This window comes from Toxotes jaculatrix, chromosome 12 (assembly GCF_017976425.1).
Source record: "Toxotes jaculatrix isolate fToxJac2 chromosome 12, fToxJac2.pri, whole genome shotgun sequence".
Lineage (NCBI taxonomy): Eukaryota > Metazoa > Chordata > Actinopteri > Toxotidae > Toxotes > Toxotes jaculatrix.
Window position 1 is genome coordinate 15,988,642 of NC_054405.1, and position 21,227 is coordinate 16,009,868.

At 40.6% G+C, this 21,227-nt stretch overlaps 1 protein-coding gene across 1 annotated transcript in view; it reads left to right on the top strand.

The window, feature by feature from the left end:
- The first annotated feature begins 16,968 nt into the window (after positions 1-16,968).
- fstl4 (follistatin-like 4) overlaps positions 16,969-21,227 on the top strand; it is a 169,687-nt gene continuing 165,428 nt past the window's right edge. Inside the window, exon 1 of the mRNA XM_041051793.1 lies at positions 16,969-17,118. Coding sequence (XP_040907727.1) covers positions 16,969-17,118 — 150 coding nt within the window. The remainder of the gene's footprint in view (positions 17,119-21,227) is intronic.

Genomic DNA, 21,227 nt, shown 5'->3' on the forward strand with positions numbered 1-21,227 from the left:
CACGTCCCACTTTAATGCTAAGGGATGAGGAGAGGAAGAGGGAGAGTATGTTTGATGCCCATTTCTGGATAAATGTTCTGAATTGAAGTCACAAGGATATGGGAACGTCCCAAATGATTCACTATAACTGCAATAAAATTGTATAACCAGGTAATTCTCTGTAAACTTGCTCATCTGTGAAAGTGATTCCGATATTACCTACCTGTCCTCTGCGCTTCTAACGCCTCTGTGTACATCATCACTGCCTTGTTGATTAGTCAGTGATGCTGCAAGTGTTTGTCACATAGCCGGCAGTCACTGCATACGGCAGCTCTGCAGGGTCTGAGTGGAAAACAAACTGTGAAAAGCAAAAGAAAATATGCTCATGATACTTTTGACAACGTCTGACTGTTTGACGTTCTTGCTGGATGAACTCAGAAAACAGCAGCATCCCCTTCATCTGTCACCATGTTCTCCTCTTTGAATCTCACTTCGATTTTCATCTTCATCTTGGCTCTTTGAATACACAACACATTGAGTGTTAACGTGCAGGCTAATGGTATTTAATATGATACAATTTGCATTAAAATGTTCTGTTTTTGGTTATGACAAGTACTTTTTTTATAGCAAATTCAGAATTTTAAACAAATGTAAATATCTAACAATGTTTTTCACAGCACTGAATGGAAAACTGTTTATTTAATTCTTATAGCAAACTGATTTGCGTTGAAAATTAAAATTTCTTGGCTTTATTTTGCATTTTGAGCCTTGTTAAATAGGTATTGTATGTACTGTGCCCACATAGACGCAATACATTGCCTAAACCCTAATTTAAAAGCTATCCCAACTACATTCAATTTTAGCCAAAACCTTTAATCTATTACTTAATCCAGTTTACACTAATCAACGCAAACAGGTGCACATCCTTAAATTAAGGAGGATGAAGTAAGAATGAACTAAAAACATCTGCAAACAAAATTTTCTTTTTCTCCCACTGTCTTTGTCCCTGTCAGGGAATTTGGTCCTCACTAATGTCTGAACACGCAGAGACACACTGACACATGCACGCCTGCACACACAGGTGTCGCTTTCCAGTGCGATGAATCTGCAGTTGCAGCCTCACCGCATTTGGCGTGCAGCGGCTGACGTCAGGAGGGGAGCGGAGTGAGAGGAGTTGAAATAGGGCAGAGCAGGAGCGGAGCGCTGAGAGGAAACCAGCCGGAGGAGCCGGAGGATGGCAAACCGCTGCTGAGAGCTGGGGACGCGCTACCCGTCGCTACTGACACAGCTGCCGCTGATACACCAGTCCACAATTTATCTGAACCCTTTAAACCCTGCCGAGCCGGAGGAGAGGAGTGGAACTAAAGGAGCGCAGTTTGGACGCGTTGCTGCGAGGAAATCTGTGGCATATTTGCTCGAATTTCCTTTCTTTCTGTCCTCTTGCCTCAGAATACCAGGTAAGGTAAGGTAGAAGCTATGTTTACTAATATGGAATAAGGGCTCAAAGGTTGCCTAAAGGCGTCTTGGTTATTTTATTATTATTTTTTATTTTTTTGTTTTTTACAAGTTTTGTTGTTATGGGTGCATGGCGCTGCTTCATGTGTCACTCTTTGCGTTAGGAGTGTGAGTGTGAATGGAAACTGTAAAGAGGATGGCAGTGGCGAGCTTTAATTTTGAATTAGTTTGTGAGTAGCTGGGGAGAAATGCATCCATAAGAGAGTGAGAGCTCCAGAATGTACAGCCTGACAGATACAGTATGTGTGAGGTGCAGCCTCATAGCGCAGGGCGATGTCAATGACAATCTGTGACAGTGTTTAACTACACTGCCTGGTATGTCGTCTATTGTCTGGCGCAACACGGGGTGTGATTAATCATTCAATATGACCAGATGCCAGCTTTGGTAACCTCATATAAGTGTGCAGCGGCTCTACCTGCTCGAAAACAACAGGGCAGTGTTTGATAAATGGCTTCAGCAGGACTCCTCTGTCCGGATGCGCCAGGTTTGCTCAAGCAGCAGAGGGACTGAAATGATAACACCGTGAGACACGCACTTTCCTCGACGTGCTCTCTGGGCATGGCTTCCCGGTCCCAACACCCCCAACCTTCCACCCCTCCTCAGCCGGTCCTCCTTCTGCCGTCAGCCAATTTCTCTGTCAGGACGCAGGGAAGACTTCACACACACACACACCCTTCTTCTACTCGCCGGCATGCAAAAAACTCTCAAGAATGAGTGGGGGGAGAAATTTCTAAACAACATGAGATTTTCTTGTCTGATTGTGTTAAATGAGCTGCTTCAGCTCTCTCTCAAGGGAAAATCCTATCAGTGTCACCAGAGAGCTGGCACAGCGGCAGCAAAGCCTCCGTGACGGCCAGCAGAGTGGGAAATGAGGATTGGTCGGCGCGCACGCTGCCGTGATATAGCGTATATTGCGCCGGAGCTCTCCGCGGTGCTGAAAACGCTCCGACCTCCTGCTCCCATACTCCAATCCTTGCTTTCCCTCCTTGCCTTTCTCCGGGTTGGATTTCCTCTCTACCTGGAACCAGATATGGAGCCAACATCCAGCAACAGAATTATGGCCATTCATCACTTTGCTATCTGTGAAAGACTGGTTGTAAATCCTTAGCCCTTCGGCTTTAAGCGGGCCAACTGCCCCCCGAGCTCGCACACGCATACAACGAGCGCACATGCAAGCACATGTAGAGACCTGGATCGATATCTTTCTTGAATGAGAATATTAATGGCAGCGGTTCTCAGCTGGATGTGTTTACACTGGGATCCCCGGTCTGAACTCGTGATTTACAGTGATATACAGCCTTCAGAAATTAGCCAGGTCATTCTTTGCAAGGGAATACAAACAAGAAATCATAGAGACACAACGTGTGACATACAATTTCTGGCTGAAGAAGTTCTAAAAATTTGTGTTCATGGATTCATTGGCCTTGGATTCAACAGTTGGGCTTATTGTGTTTCTCATAGCTGACTCAGTAAACCTGTGAATTAAAATCATCCCAGGCAGTAGAACAGGGATGAAGCCTCTTCTTGTCACCACAGAATTTAGTCAACCACAATTTAGATACAATTAAAGAAAGAACAGGAGCTTTACATGACCAGAACACCAAATGTATATATATATAAACAATAGTGACTGTGGCTCTGAAATCACAGACAAAGTCAGTTTTCAGGTTTTTCTAAATTACAACTACATCTGCAGGTTTTTTAGGGGCCACATCATGTCCTCAACCCTTCAGAGCAGTTCTGCAGCCCACCCTGGGGTCACAGTCAATGGGCTGAGAAATAATGATGTAGCCCAGAATAGTGACTCAGTCGGGCTTATTGCAGTTTGCAATCTGGTGTGTAACTTATTAGCTGTCTCACAGAGAGCCATTACAGCGCGGTGTCCAGCAGATTATGGCTGGTTGTTGTGCTTCAGAGACAGCCTAATAGTGGGATGACTCACACACTTAAAAAATTGATACTGAAGACACAGTGGCATGTAGCCACACTAGTGTATGTACACATACACACTCACATATGCACACAAAAAATGTTCACTGTAACATTTGAGTCATGAGAGTTTAACTACCCTTCTGGAGTATGTCCTCTCCCCGCTAAGCACTTAAACCCTGCAAAAGCCAGAACCAGCTTGAAGCAGCATATGTATGTAAATGCATGTGTGCAGTATGTCATGCGTGCTAGTTGGATAAAGTAAAAATTTCAAGGATGACAAAAAAAGGTCTATTCTGCTGTTGTGTAACCAGGCTGAGCAAGAGTTTCCACATGCCCCCACAGGTCTTGCATCAATGGACTATTTATTCTTAGTCTGGCAGTCTATTTAAGCAAGTCTCCAGACTGGATTTAAATATGTCAGCATAACCATGTAATTGACTATTTGAGTGACATTACCAAAATATAAAGAAGCAGCCAGTTTTTCCTTTCAAATAAACTGTCAATGTTGCTGTTGTTTTGTGGTTGTTAAACTCTCAAGGAATAACTGGATTTTGAGTTGCCAGTAGTTTTTGTAAGAGTTGCTTGCAATGTTGATGTTTAATCATGGACAGATACAGTTTATATATTAAGGAACCAGACAAATATTGCTGAAAATAATATATGCCCATAAGAAGTAACCTTACCTCCCAGTTTGGTCTCAAATCAATTTGATAATATGATGAATGTGATACTTTATCGATCCGAGTAGAGAAATTCTCTTTCCGTCGCTCCCTGAATGCCAGAGGTCGGATTCAGTGACAGAATGGCGGGTTGCGTTTCTGTGTCTTGCTCCAGGACATTTCAAATGAGAGAATTCTTGCTTACATGGGAGGGTGAACACAGGTTGTTTTGGGAAAAGCACAGTCTCTCTTCCGACTTGACTTCCCTGCTGTTCATCTTCCTAAATACTGGAAAAGAGGGAAGCCTGAGAGTGGCACATAGATGCACGAAAATATTCACTGCCTACTTGCACTTTTGATACAAAACAAGTGAAAGCAACACCCACATGTGCAGCTATCAGCTATCCTGTATGCTACTGCTTTCTTACTGCACTGTTGTTGTAGTATTGGTCCAAATGAAAAAGAATATTTCAAAGCTGGTTTGCACTCCCAAAGAATTTTTTTCAAACGTTCAACGTGAAGTTGTGTTTTACGTTATGTTGATTTACGTCTGTTAGAAAGGAAATAAGCTGCAGGACAGGGGCATTTTGATGGTTCCAACTGTTGCTTCCGTACGAGCTTTCATAGTAAATTGTGGCTGTGAAAACAGCCACAATTTACAGTGCTTTTTTTTTTTGAACAGTGCTTTTTTCACAAAATCTTTAATGCAAGGTTTGTTTAAAACACCCAGAACACATAAACTATCATTACAGCGATAGATAGATGGATGGATGGATGGATGGATGGATGGATAGATGGAGGTTCAGCCAAACGCAGATGAAAAAAATTAACAGTGGTTCTTTTTTTCTCCTTTACATAGCGTAGTTGTTAACCAGTCCTTTTTATGAATTCGAGGTAGGCACTGCAGGCTCTAAACAGTCCACACATGAACAGTCCTGGGTGACAATTGCATGTAACATTTAATTAGAATAAATTGAATTTTTCGCATCAATCATAATGTCCCATTCGTGAACAGTTTAAATTCTTGGCATCACATCGCCCAAACCCCATGCAGAGCTTGTCTAATCAGGAGCAGGATTTATTTCCAGACAACAAAGCTATCCCCTCGGGTAAACCAAACCCTCTTCCTCCCCTTCTTTTTTTTTTATGCCTGGTGACTTTGATTTGTTTGGCTTTGCAAATTTTCCAAAGAAATATAATGAGCCATACTCCAAACAAAGGCAAAAATGCATTACAGATGGTGAGTCACACTCTTATAGGCTGACTCTTTCACCATGCACTCACTCACACACACTTCCGATGGGGCTGACAAGATTAGTTTTAAATTGAACTGATGAAACTCTTCCTCATGGGTTTAGCGAGGGCACACCGACACTCATACACTCTCATGCCCCGAGAAATATAACTCTGATTAACATGAGGCCTATGACAATGGGAAGCACTTAATATGAATGACACTGAAACTGAGGAGGACCAGGAACTTGCTCCATTAGACTCTGTTCTTCGTTATTCCAGAGACACATTACAGTGTCTGTCAGCTCACCTGATAGATCCCCTGCACTCCCTGTAGAGTGCGGGGGCCGTAAAATGTGGGCAACATGGTTCACTTGAAATTCTGATCACTAATGTTGAACTTCTAGAAATGACCTTTACTGCTGCATCCCATATGAACACAGCAGCTGAGCTCAGAGCATCAGCTGCGCAGCTCTGAGCAAACAGTGTTCACTGCCTCCTTTGCCTGAATGCAGGAAACTGACGAAAGATCAGCAGAAAGGGAGAAATGTGTAGAGGGGTTACAGAAAGGTCACCTGGCATATCTGTTTTCTGCTGTGAATTTAGTCAGCCATCTGCCTGTCCCTTTTCTGCGGTCACTCCCCCTTCCCTTGGTTGAAACTCCCCAACAGTGGTTCTTTCATGCAGAGTTATGTTGTTATCTCACACTTAGAAAGTCTGTCTTGAAATGTACAGTAGTACACACGGTAGCAGGCAGCCCATTGTCTAGTTTCTCCTGTTCACTGAAAACATTCAACAAGTCAAGTGGAGAAAGTCTGAGGTTAAGTATCACCCATTCGTGATTGACTTCCTGTGAAATGAAAATGGCTTGTTGCTAAGGCAATGTATGAAACAGTATATGAAGATGAATATGATCTGTTTTGATCACCTGACATAACAGATCTGACAGTAAAAAAAAAAAGTGGTTGAAAGCCCTGAAAATGCTATTTAGAGGATCTTGAGTTGAGATTATTTTGTCACACCTGCTGCTCCTCAAGAATTAACTTCCAGCTCCATGTGACGTGTTGTCAAAGCACAAAAAAATCTGATCAGGATCATGGGACTATTTTGCCACTGACTGAAATGATCAGATGCTTAGCAAATGGAAGAAATCAATACCACACTAATTTCAAAAAAGCCATATCAGTGTTTGCTCTGAACAAATTAAGCCACTGTTTCTACATATTATTATACACTTTGTGCCACAGTGTTGGGTTTTGTGGGGAACATGAAACCAAAGCAAACTAAGCAAAAAAAGTTCAGAAGGCAGTGATGAAAGTTTAATGGTTCTGAAGCAAGCTTTGAATTTACTATTTTGAGTTTACCTTTTGCAAACACCTCTGCTGCTAGTAGGAACTAGAAAATCTCACTTCTGAATCAATGTGAAGGTGAAGCTTTGGTGGAGCTGCAATAGAAAAGAACATGGCAAACACATGGCAAGTGTGACAGCCTCTCAACAAACTCAACAAAGACACACCAACAGACAAACCCCTCTGTGAACATTCATAACTTCATGACTAACTGCTGAATACCTAAATGCTTGGGGTGGAAATGTATTAACTTTAAATCTGTAGAGATAATTTGTTTTCTTGAAACCAACAGCCAGGCATTTAGGTACACTGACATTTCAGAATGTTATATTAGCTACCTTGTTGCCTAGAAATTATGTTTCTACACTACTAATCTGCAATAGCAGATATGTAATCACTGGCTGGATTATATTCAGGGGCAGGGACCGGAGTCTATGGTTTGGTTTAGGTAACAAAAGCATGTTGGTTAGGGAAAGATCATGGTTTTGATTACATGTATATAAACACGTTGTGTCTGAAGTCACTGTGAACTTTTTTCTGTAACAAACCAGACCACGATCCTTCCCTGACTTTAACCAAGTCCTGTGAGTGCCTTAACAAATCCATTCTAAAGTTTAATAATCCTGTTGTCATTACATGTGGATGTTGTAGTGCAGAATGGGCTATTTTAGCAGAAAACAAATATGTTGTCAGTGAACATTTTACTGATATGTTCAGCATCAATGCATTTGCGACTTGCCAAATACATAAATTGACAACATATCCTCATTATGTTAATAGGAAACATAATCTGGCTGCAATTATGTTTTGTTCAGAACTTGTTTGCTTTTGCTGTTTACATAATTTTTAGGAGACGGGGCTGTATATTTTACTGCCTCTTCACATGCATTGATTTCTGGCTGCTGCAGCCGTGAGCGAGGCTTCAAACAACAACACACAAGTAGTTACGGGTTCTAGTGGTTCTTCAGTCAGTGATGATGATTTATACACACCACATTTTTCACCACAAAGTGCCTCCAGAGAGCTATTTATGCTTTAGAAGGCGTTTTTCTCTTCATTACCAATGCAGACCTCTTTCGTGTTATTTGCTAGTGCTTTGCCACTGCTCTATAATTAGCAGATGCAGTCCTGTTAGCCAGGCAGACCACCCTGTCATGGCGCTGCAGATCCTCCTGATGTCCTTTGTCATACAGCCTGCAGGGGATTTCTGGATTTAACAAGTCACTTGCAGTGTGTGTGCCTCTTTCAGCCACACCTGACAAGCAGGATGTGGGCTTTAACACCCAAGGGCTATGGATCTGGTCAAGGAAACTTGTCAGAGAAAAAGCCAAAAGTCAATATCACTGTTGAGTAAGAAAGGTAAAGAAGGGGAGGAAGAGAATAGAGTATGACACAGAAAGAGGGAGCCTCCTATTCATTCTCTTTCTCTCTCTTGTCTCGAGATGGGGTCTTATTACTACCTAACAGCCTGAAGCTCTGTCTCCTCTACAGAGACAGAGAGTGGCAAAAAGACAGTGTCAGGCAATAATTAATTCTGAGGTAACGCAGAAGAAGCCAAGCTGATAAGGATATGTGGTCTTGCTAAAGCAACACAACCTGTATTGTGTTATTTCCAAGGTCCCCTTGCCTTTTCTGGGAGGCCGACTCAATCTTTTTCTCTCTAAGGTTACAGTTAGCACAATCTGAAAAGGCACATGTGTGGTTGTTTCTCTGCAAAATGAATACATTACCTTTTCTATCAATGCTGCCATATGTTTTTCGTCACATTGTAATTGCTTTAATGGCATCCTTATTGTTACTCACATTATTTGTTCTGCTCACTATTTCCTGTCTTTTGTGTGCCTCTCTGGCTTATGCCCAGTGTTATAGTTTTATTTAGTCTTTTTTCTTCTACAAATTGCTAGACCTTTATACCCTTTTCTTAATTTTCAACCCCCCCCCCCACTTTTCACCTAATTTCCCATCAAACAGATTTATGTATGCAAGGCTATTGCAGATAAGATGTCCTTAGCTTGCAAATCTGAATAAATTAAAGGAACGTATCAGTGTTTTGTTTAAGCCAAACTACAAGTATTCCAGAGCCTGATATATCATGCTCCTTTGTGCCATAGACCTGGATTGTAGTCCAAAAACTATTAAAAATACATCACTGAGCCTCACCGCTGCACTGGGTGACACGCTCCTCCATTATCATGAACACACATACTGTAGTTAATTTGTAGTCAGTCCCACATACACAGTTCTGCTGCTTGAATACTCACTACTTCATAAAATCAGTGGCAGAAAAAAATCAAAAACAAATGCACTGTGTATTCCTGTTCGAGACATGTTTGCTAAAAACTACAGTTCCAACTTAGATTGAGATTTAAAAAAAAAATTCAAATATGATGCAAACCGTGCAAGCTTGTTCAGGCAGCCCAACTGTAGTACTCTGCTACGCTCACATGACGTACTTATCTCACTGCAACACATATCCAACACATCCTTTTAATCATGGTGGTGTACTTAAGCTGTCAGTGCTCCGCTCAGTCTTTGGCTGCACGCCTGCTCACACCACTCACCTGAAAGCTATGCCGCTGCTGTCGCCACTGCAGCATTTCAAAAGCCCCAACTCTACCCCAGCATCCACCTGTAGGCTCTCAGTCTATCTTCCCCTAGGGTGCCATACAAGGGAGCTTTGAGGTCGGAGCATAGACACCAGAAATTTATGCTGTACATGTTCTACATTTACATGATAATCCATTCCACGAGTTGGAGAAGAATTAAAGACGCTGACAGCATCACGTCACGGCTCTCTAGATTGACCCGTAAAAGAAGTTGTGCTGTGAAACCTTGCTCATGCTACATAGAAATATAACCTTATAACATGCATTAAACATTATTTGTGGGTAAAATCACCAAAAATTTTTTGTGGTCTGTCAGATTTGACCCGTGATTCTGTATGTACAGTTTTTACGCAGTGAGACTTGCCTTTGAGGATTTACAGCTCATGACTAGAATAAATTCATGACACGTGCCATGTGACAGAGATCAGCAGTGTGGGCCTGTGACACAGCCACTGGTTTCAACCTTTCAGGAATACTGCTGGAATTAGTTAAACCTTACCATGCAGATAAAGGCAAGAATATCTGTTCCCTAGTCCCTTTCTTGCTTCCACTGCTAACAGTCATCACTAATTAGATCTTTTCTTTTTTAATTAGTTCCTACTTGCCTATCTAACAATTTAAATTGTTTTAACCATGAGCTGTCTCTAGGTCAGCTTTTAACTGGTGCGCTGCCAACTCCCTTCCTCCTTTCCAAGGGGCAGTGCTTATGAGCCTTTTACATTACAGTGAATGACAGTTCATAACCTTATCTTTCCAGCTGACTGTGCTGTGTAAATCCTCTTTGGGAAACACCACTCCAGAGCATCCTGAGATTTATCACATTACGTGTCATAAAAAAAAAAAAAACATTGGAAAAAAAGAAAAAACCCTGAAAGGATGCGTATCCTGTTCACCTGGAGTGTCTAGAAGATAACTAGGGTTAGAACATGTGATCCTGATGCATGCCTGACAGACAGATTGACACCCTTGGAGTTTTCAGTATCTTTTCCAACCACACAGGAACAAGAATGACACATAGATGAGTGAGTTGCTGTTGCATCCGAGCATCATGAAAACATTTTGGGCAAAGGCGATCCCCTCGGTGGCTCTATTTCATGCTGCATAGACATCTGTCTGAGTAAGGGGCTGTTTGAAACATGAGAGCAGGGACACAGGCCGGTGCATGCAGGATGAGAGCAGAGATTTACTGAAGAGGAGAATCAGTTTGAGGCAGCACTCAGAGTAACAACATGTAGAGGGGTTTGTTCCAAAATGGGGCATACACCATTTGGGGAAAAAAAAGCTATGTACTTTTCCAAAAAATGATAGACAGCAGAATTTTTTTTACCTTCTACCTTTAAAGGGTATCAGGTTAACCCAGCTGAAAAAAAGCATAACTCTTTCAAAAGCAGGGCTCCTCTTATTAACTGAGAAATATTTTCTAAGATGTAAGTATGCAGAGAGAATTTAAAATAAAATCTGTATGTGTCATGGTAGTAAAATTAACTCAATACAGTGCTTCATATGCAAAAGATCTCACTTCAGGGTGGTGAACTACAAACCTTACAGTTTCAGCATGTGGTGTGCAGCTTTCGCAGATGTTATTTTTTCTGTCACTCCCGCCCTCCTTTGGAATCTTTTTAAATACTCAGCAACTTGCAGGGAGGGAGCATGCTGAGTGGGGACTGATTGTCGTACTGGAACTGAATGTGTCATTTGTAACTGTGACAGCAAACCTACCTGGAGCGCAGAGCTGGGACAGAAAGCAGGAAGAGAGAGCTCCGACTGATCACTTGAATTTGTTTCAGAGCTCAGCCAGAGGCCTTCCCCTTGCTACCATTACAGAGAGACAGATAAGCTGTGGGGCCGCATGCAGTGTTCAATTACATGCCAGTTTCACATTTGGCTGTAGTCTTAGTCTTTTGACAAACATGTCCATTTAGTCAGGCTAATTTAGCCAGATTTTTCACTGTACTCACTGAAACCTTGGTTTTGTTTTACAACTTTGTCCCAAACTTTCTGATGCCATGAGCTGCCAGGTCTAAATCTGGAAGACTGTAGATGTAAAACAATATCTGGAATCAAGTTGTTCACCAACATATTGATCACTATCAACTTATCGAGAATGTACTGTTTTTGTTACCAGCATCAGCATGACTGCTGCCTCAATCATGTCTGGACTCTCTTGCTGTGTCAGGTTTTTGAGAATGTAGTGAGCTTGCACATGAAAAATGACTAAATTGACTATACTCAATACTCAAACATGAAGATACTGAACTACGGAACCCAACTGATGTCCTTCAGCATTTATTTGAGGACTTACTGCCTCAACACTAGTATATAGTGTATAGTGGCTTGCAGAGGGGAATCTTGCCCATAGGTTAGGATCAAATTAATCAATAGATGATTTGATCTACAGCCTGCAAAAACACTGAAAATTGTAAATGAGAAAATGCTTGCCACAAAAGAAACAAGAGACATTAGTCTACATCAATGCCGTGGAACATTATGCTCTCTAGGATCCATACATGATATTACCGACACATATCACCATTAGCTACAGCCTGACAGTTTGTGTGTGCTTCTCTGAGCAGAGCCAGATGTGTTTGTAGTTTTTCCACACTGGAGGAGAAAGATATTTCGTGTTGAATGTTTAGGAGGATCCAGAGGTAATCATATAATCATTGCAATTTTCATTTTGTACCGGAAGAGAGACTAACTCCCCCTGGGTCAGGGTCATAATTGGATCTAATTTGGTTCAAATTGGTCTCTTGGTGTCTGTTTTGCATGTATGTAATTACATTTTCTTGAAAAGTACTGCAGATGAAAGTTCACCAAATTGTGTGTTGATTCTCAAATTAATAGAAGTAATCACTCAACCTTATTAAAAGCAATTTTTCACAGTGAAGAAAGTTCTTTGACAAATGAAGGCAGTGTGAAGCTGTTCAGGGGATTGTGAGTCTGGTTAGAGATAAAATATTTTGAGAGAATATCGGGATAAACACCTTTTATGTATCAATCCATATATTCATTAAGATTTTTTTTTTCAGCCGTTCAAAATAAAGAAGTTGAAAATTAATGTTTAGACCTAGCACACGCTATACCTTAGAAATAGCAGTGCATGGTTGAATTAAGCTGATGCATCTCAGAGGCCTTCCTCCAAATGCCTCATTTTAAAATGTGATGCCTAACAGATGGCTCTTTACTGTACCTGAGCACTGCTCATTATAGGCATTTAGCTGACTGTTTCCTTCAGTAGTTATAGTAGGAATATAAAGAAAGCTTCAGTTCCTGGACTGCCAGCATCACAAATAACCACAAGAACTCAAAATCAAGTTCACGAGTTAAGTTTTTCATTTCTTTTTCTAAATAGCTGTAGCAGTTTAAAGCAGAGGTTCATTTTTCTTCAAGTCTCTTTTAATACAAGTCCGCAGTCCTTGGTAAACCCTGCAAAAGTGCATTGCTATGATGTATGGGATGAATAGTCCATTCCCTCTGGTCTTGTATTCTCCCCTTTTTTAATTTTTCACCTTTTTCAAATCTATTATTACAAGCTTGTGATTCAACTAATAACTGGCTGGTTCAGTTCCTAATTTAAAAAGCCTTCAAACCAATTTCTCCAAAACATATATAAAGAAAATGAGTATGAAATTTCCTATCAGAAAGTATGCGACTGAAAAGCGAGAGAGACCAGCTGCAGGCAGCTCTACAGAACGCTTTAGGCACCTAACAATACTTTAGTGGCTTTACTTTACAATACTGGTGAAAAAACAAACATGAGAGATAGGGAGAGACGGTGGCTGGGGTGTGAGTAGATGGCGTTGAGTTTTCAGTACATTTAGTCTGTTTATATAATGGAAGTCCCTCACTAAACAAGTCTGATCTGAACAAAGCTGCCTAAGGGTGCAGTGATTTTAAAGAGTATGTCTCTTTAAGCTTTTTAATATGCTGGTCAAATAATGGCTTCCTCTTAGACTTTCTCCTTCCTGATGAATTTCAAAATGGACCATTCATTCCACACCACCAGTCTTGTGTTTGTGTGTGTGTCAGTGTTTGTGTGTGTGTGTGTGTGTGTGTGTGTGTGTGTGTGTGTGTGTGTGTGTGTGTGTGTGTGTGTGTGTGTATGTGTGTGTGTGTCCATGCCTATGTGTACTCATGTATGAATGTGTGTAGCTGTGTGTGGAGGACAATGCCAGGGGGGCAGGCAGCACATTAAGACAGTGACTGGCAGATCTCATTTGGTGTTTAATTTCACAAGGGTGAGTTCTCATCTATGAGGGCCCATTAGCTGCAGGCTGGCTAGCAGAATGATGTTGGTGGTTCCTTGTCGAGTGATGTTTACACTGACAGGACTTTTGCATGTCGTTAGCAGAGGTGGAAGGTAACTGAGGATATTTACTCAAGTACTCAAGTACATTTCTGAGTTGCTTGCACTTGGGTATTTCAACTTTATGCTACAAATATTTTACCTATTTCTCCACTACATGTTTAACACTTCTTGTTAGTTGTTACTTTAATTTTAAAAACCTATAACAAGCATTTGAGCCTGAAAGTCAATTTTTGACCAGTCGGAAACAGCATGAGACAAATAATCTTAACTCAAAGGTCACTTACTATCTGTTTTCCCCATCTTTCAGCCTCACCTCTCACGGTCAGATAGCTTAGCTGGCTCCATTTGTTGAAAAAGACAGCGTAGATGCAGATAAAAGCTCAGAGTATGGCAGGGTATACAGAATACACAGTATAGTGAACATATAACATATGATGCAGTAATGCAGTATTCAAGGTACAGTACAATACTACGACACTGACACTGGCAGTTCCTCCTGCATGCTCTGTTGTTGATACAGAGCACATTTTCCTGATAATACTCATATATTTTTACTTAATGATGCACAAATCTGTGTTTTCATATTAACAGTGGATCAAAGACTATGTGTAATGGGAAAGGGGTTAGTCATAGTGACAGACCCTCCAGGAATTGTCACCTGACTCTCTGGTTATCCCCAGTGCTGTGCAGCATTTAGTGGATTTTGGATCATTGTGTTGGCTTTCTGGCTCACCACTATGCTTTCATCAAGCTAATTTCCAGACGCAGCATGCAGCTGTTTTCAGTGAAAAGGTTCTAATAAACTCATTGTACGCTACCTGCTCAGCACCAAATAAAAGGCAGACAAAGGCGCCGACGAGCTGGTGAACGTAGTGGAGCATTTATCAGCTCAAGAGCCAGATATTTTTCTGCAGAGTTGATGGAGAACAAAAACAGAGCTGAAAGGAGAGTAAATGTTCAAAGAATATTAATAAGGTGGCCAGACGCACTCTTCAAATTAATGCTGCGCATGTTGCTCCATATGTCCTGCATGTGTAAATAGGCAACTGTTTGCTGACATGTTCACTATTTTAGTGTTGTGTTTACAGCTTGTTCCACTGCCCCCAACTGTCCAAAATAAATAAATAAAACAATTTAAGGCAGCATTTATTTACTTCAGTAGTATTGTGAATGCAGGTCTTTAATTAGAGTATTTTTACTTTGTGTTATAGCTGCTTTCACTAAAGTATAGGATATTTTAAAACAAAACTGGTGGTTTGGATAAAGAAAGTTTTTTTTTTCCTGCATCACACTGCAAGAACAATTTTCTCATTGTCACCTTTTATTACAGTTGAGGAATGGTGCAAATGAATGTAAAATCAATTATGGTCAAATCCTTCAAAATGTGTGTTTATTTATTTGTTGAAAAAAGCAAAAATAGATATTTAAAGCAGGGAGTAAAATTTCAGCCAGCAGGACCGGGGCATAACAGGTCAAGGAGAATCACGGCACCGTTGTAACCCTTGTATTCAAAATTCTAGTGAAGAACTGCTGCAGACATTTAACACCATAAACGCCTGCGCTGTTTGACATGCATTGCATGTTTTTGTGCCCTTGTTTCAGTTCAATTGGAAACTTTATGGCCCCCTGAGGGAAATTTGTTTTCAGACTGGTTCTGCAGTAAAACACACAATAAAGTCACATAATAAAGTATAAGACCACAGTAAAAACAATAAACACATTACCTGAAAGTACAATAACACACACAACAAACTGCCGTGTCACATAGTCCAGCCATAAAGACCTACATCAGCTGATAAGACCAGACAAGAAGTCAATGCTTTGATGGACTCCAATAAATGTTTCTCATCAGTGCAAAATGCCAAGTTCTTCTGGAGGGCATCAGACGCTAGGATGGAAACAAGGGATGGACACAATAACAGAAACACTAGTGCAATGCAATACAAACCCAGTACAATACAGAACCTGCAATAAATACTATTTGTATAAAGGGGACAGTGTTGTTTTGATGTGACTGTGACTCTCAGAGAGTGCTGATAATTTAGTGATTTTCTTCCAGTTGAAATGAACAGCTCTCTGGCTCAGTCATTCCAAAGCAGTATCATTTAAAACACATTTAATGTTTAAATTATTAAATGCCTGCTTGCTGTTTTTTATATAATTTAGGAGGAAGTAGTCATTTGAAAATAAATAAATAAATAAATAAATAAATAAAAATGTTTCCGTGCCACTACTTGCTTTCCACAATAACGCAGTGGTGATGCTTTGCGTGTGTGGTCTTTTTCTTTTGGACATGTTTCTGTATGTATGTATGTGTGTGTGAGTGAGTGAGTGTGTATGTGTCACAACAGTGAAACTGATCTTCAGAGTTTATATTTTAAGCTCCCATGCCACACTCCACCATTTGCAACATCAGAAGGTTGTCTCTTTGTTGACATCAAAAGATTTTCTGTGTCCTTTGTAATACAGACAATTATTCCCATCAGTGTGGGCTTTGATGTTTACGTAGCTGTATTACGCTGTGTGTACATGTGCGTGTGAAGGCATGATGAGTGTATGTGAGTGTACAGTGTTTGTTCCATTGTGTGTCTGTCTGTGCATGCACGAACATTATTTAAGGTATTCGTCTCTACATGTACTGAACACACTCTTGAAATATAGATATCTATAAACAGCACAGTATTTATGAATTCTTACTGGAAGCACTGAAAGATGAAACTGTATCTCTTAAAGATGCTATTAATACCAAGTTGTTGATATCATATTTAAGCCTGTCCATATTTGCCTTTGTTGGGTCAAGACATCATCTTCTGTCATCTCATGCCTGGAAATAGCTACTGAAATAAGACTCTCTCAGAACTCTGATTTGGGAAAATTTGTTTTCTGTCTGCCTTATCTGGCAGACCTTTATATAACAAAGTCTGTGCACTGTAGTGGTTACAGTGACATATACTCCTAATCAAATAATGGTCTTATTTGAGTTTAACTCATCTGTGTTTATCTCCACTGTGGATAACACTGTGAAGGTGATGATGGTGTGCTGTGAGACCCACAATAAAATCCAAGTAAATGAAGGCATCAGAATGCATTTGCATACAATTAGGATTATGACAGATTGAGATCACAGCTAAGGTGTAAAGATTTACAGTTAAAGTTACAAAATCATACACAACAGGACATTGTCTATGCACAACACTAAAATATTTAAAGAAGATTATATGTAAGCTTCACTGTGCTCAGGCACAGTATGGAGAAGTAAAAACTGCCATTCCCTTTAAACCCAGGTGAATATGAAGAGGACTATAGAGATGTGTAATATGTTTTGTATACAGTGTGAGGACTTTGAATGAATTATGTTTTTATTTTTCCATTCAGGTAGACACTCATGGGCAGCCTGGGTGTTTGGGCTGTGGCTGTGGCCACTCTGCTGGGAACCTCAGGGTGCTGGCTGGCTGAAGGGCACAAGGGCAGCAGGCGAGGAAGCGTGGACAGAGCCAGCATGTCACGTACCTCCTCCCAGGAACCACATTCCATGGTAAATATCTTGCGCAACTCCCACTCACACACCCAAACAAACACACTGACTGTTCTCTGCTTCCTACTGAGGCCATCACCTTCACTCTCTATTAAGCCAGAGAAACACTTATGGAGATATAAATCAATCATACCAAGCATAAATCAAATCAGGTTTACACAGAAAAATTAAGTGAGTCAACACATTGTCTGTTTAGTTTTGTTACTGTGAAACAGTACTGTCTTGTCTTGATATTTCCCGTGGCATGGGAAAAGTCAACCTGCGCATTCCAATCTATTGATATGCCCACTTTAAATGGCTTATAATTTGAATACCACTGTTAGAACTGTTGCAAGCCCAAAGCAAACACTCTGTTTTCTTCTTTTCTCGTTTTTCCTTTTTCAAATACAGCGCATTCGTCCACAATATGAAATTACAATAATCAAGCTGAAATTCACAGGATGTATCAGGACGGATAAGATTACTGTACCAAATTTTAGGTTGAAAGCCAAAAGTGACTCAAAGATGATGCTATTTGTGAATGCTATACCAAATATGTTCAAAAGATGCCGACAAATTACAATAACAGAGATAAATTATTACTTTAATAACCCTGAAAATGTTCAGAAACGGTTTTCTCATTATTTAACGCCGCCATACACTGGGCGATCTGCTATTGGCTGGAGTGTTTTCATGGTGCAGACTTACTACTGGATGACTTCACCTGTCAATAAAACAAACGTGGGCGACATGAACAGATGCGCGGTTTCTGATTGGCTGATAGATTTAAAAAGACTTCAGGTATGTCAATTTAGGTGGTGAAAAGATGTTGATTGGTCTGCCGTGCCACTGGGCGGATACCTAGGTCATTGATTCTAAACACCATTGGTGGAGTCGTCAATCTGTTGAAATGTTGACAGTTTAGGTTGGTGACGAGCGTAACGGAAATGGGCTGTTTAGTTATCTCCTGTCCTCATTATACGCATGTTTTATTTGGTTCGGACACATGAGTTGGATTAAATTGGTAAGGTGCTTCTATTGGAAGTGCGCTCGTCAATGGACCTTTTTTCGAACTACAAATGCCTTGTTACTAACTAGCTTCCAAGAAGACCGGATAGCGGGTAAGTTGCCTGATTATTTGAGGTGTCTGCCATAAAATACCAAGTCGGTGTTTCCAGTCATAAGTGCTATAACGTTAGTAACTTTCGCTAAATCTCTCCTGAATGCTAAAAAAAATCAAACGTCAAAACTAGCTAGGTCAACTATGTGTTCACTTAGTCTGCCTGAGGTCCAGCAGACTAGCTAACTAGCTTAAAAAAAAAGTCAGACACATTAAGCTAGCTAACTAGCTAAAAAAGCCAGGCTCGTTATCATTTTTATAATGACCCTAAAACTGTCAGTATTATTTTTTTATGTTCCAGTATGAAAACAAACAAACAAATGGCCTGATATCTGAGCTGGGGTGAACAGCATAAATGTTCAGTGGGATTATTAAGTTATACCAAAGCCCTGTGTTCAGATTAGAGGTTTTCACAAGTTTGTACCCACACTGGCTGATAGAAGACTGTCTTCAGTGAGAAGCTGCTGAGTGTAATTAATTAGAGTAGATTTAATATTATATCTACTGTAACATGCTTTAATGTAACTCTGTTGCTGTGTTTCAGTTAAACCATAGCCAATAGATTTCATGTACTTAAAAGAGTAGGTACATTCCCAGTTTGTGCTAAGATCAGCATTGGTTTGGTTTTGAGAGCTGCTGTGTGGGTACATGTAACGTTATTAGAGTGACTCTCCTGGTGTGTGTGGGAAGTGCTGGTGTTTAGTTGAAGCCGTGCTGTTTCAAGTGGCTAAGATTACTGTTTGTTGGCCCTACTTGTTTTGAGAAGCTCATGATATATCAGTAGTCACCGTGCCCCTGAGTTGTGTTTACAGCAGAAGGGAAATAAATCTCTCGTTTGTGTCTGAGATATCTCTCTGCGGGTGTCTGTGAAGGCTTGTCAGCACTGCCAGCTAGTTGTTTTGAGCCAGGCTAAATTAACGTAGACATAGGGGTCTCCCAAGCATGGTCCAGAGCCAGTGTTCTGGGAATGTAACAGAACAATAGCCATTCAAAACTGACAAGTAAAGAATGGAAAATATCCACACATGAATGTGAACAAAATGGTATTGTGTTATTCTGCATGATATATATTAAGTAGGTATTTACTACTCCAGAAATGATGTGGGGTGTAGTCTGAATATTTAGTTTAATATAAGAACGATGGTGGATGAATGCACAGAGGGAGATGCATGCTAACTAACTCTGCTCTGTTAAATTTGATCTTTACTGTACTTTTGTCAATGGTTACCATTAAGTACAGCATGCTGGTTGCCTTACATCTCCTGTTTTCTGTGTGTGCTTCATTTTAAACTGAGCCTTTGTTTGTTCATTAATTTACAACAGTTTGAGATAATCGGTACTATATTTAAGCATTTGCTATCACTGCACAGCCAACATTAGCATTAACATCTGTTTACTTACTAAAAACTTTGCAAGTTCAGTATCAAACTTAATTCCTTTGTTTGCCAACATCTGTGTAAAGCAGTGGAAAGAAATGAGAGTTATAACCCTTTTTGCTTCTTTTTCTATCACTTATTTTCTTCTACTGAAATTAGCACACTAAAAAGCAAGCCCTGCCCGTCTTGTCTTGTAATACCATTTTGCAATTGTGAGTAATTGTAGGTTCTTGTCTGCCTCCAGTCCAACATGAGAGGGTGAAGAAGTAGCCTGTAAAGGAATAAAGTTTGATGCTGAACTTGTAATGTATCTTCTAGACTGGTAAGTAAACGGCTGTTAATGCTGACGTTGGCTATGTAGCAATAACAAAAACTTACATATAGCACCTTTTGGGCAGATTTCTGAACGAGCCTGTTGGTTGCATCTATCATGATAGCACATGAGAAGTTCATGGGTTAAAGGGAAAGCCCAGCAAGCAAACAGGTTCTTGCCAGCAAGAATGGACCTTATAACAAATGTTGTCTGCACAAAGGAACCATAAAGCCCTAACAGACTGTCAAAAAGACATACGCACAGATAGACACATACCACACAGCCCTGCGGTCGTCCTAATTCTTTGTGAAATGAAGCATGTACACCCCGTGGTCTGTTCTAAGTCTGACTCACTTTGGGCTTTGCCAAGTTGGCAGTTGGCTGTGGAATGTCATTTAGCCCTGGTGGCTCTGTCCTCAGAGATCCCTTGATGCAGAAAACAAATTCCCATGCACCCCTCCCTCAATGTATCTGGCCAGAATTGGAACTTAAAAAGTTGTCGATTGATGCCAGAATTTAAAGTCGACCCTGGAGTGCAACATGCAAATCCGTGAATTCACATGATTATGCAGGATGCATTCTGAAAGCCTTTGGGAATGAATAAGTAATGCTTTTTTTTGTCTATGACTAAAATCCCCCCGAAACAATACAAAACATGTAAACGGAGAAACAGTAGACTCTGTTAGGGGTGTAACAGACTGAAAAAAGACTAAGAAATCATGCAAAAAAGTAAAGAGGAAAGCCTTTTAACTTATTGTCAACTTCCTAGGGTCCATCTTGGTTGCAGTACAAGATTGCTCACAGCTTTGGTATAATCAGATTTCTTTCACAATTTATGTAACTTTGTTGGCACTAAAAGAAGTGTTTTAGTCACACCTACACACCAATGCATAAACACTGTCTTAATATTTAACTGAGTGGTGGTTCAGGTGTACCAGGGATGATGCACTGTGGCAGATGCTGCAGCAGCCGTTGTCCTGGATTCTTGCATTGGTGTTAGGTGTCACAGCATACGGACAGCCAACACCGATGAGCTTGTAGGGTTTTTATGTGCTGCATACTTGGTATGATTTGGTTTTGGGAGTGGCTTCTATGAAGAGGGAAAAGAGTGGAGTAGTTAAATGATTTTGAAAGAACCACATAGGAAGAAGGGCTTAGGAAAGGTTTTTCAATTGATTGTGACCCAGGGACCACTATTCTGCCTGAGAAGCAACCTGAGGACCACTGTTGTGGGGTGTGGGAAAAGGTTGAGATTAGGTTTATTCCTTACCTGTTAGCGCTCTCTGCCTCCCTTGCACTGTGCTTATTCTTCAGGTATACC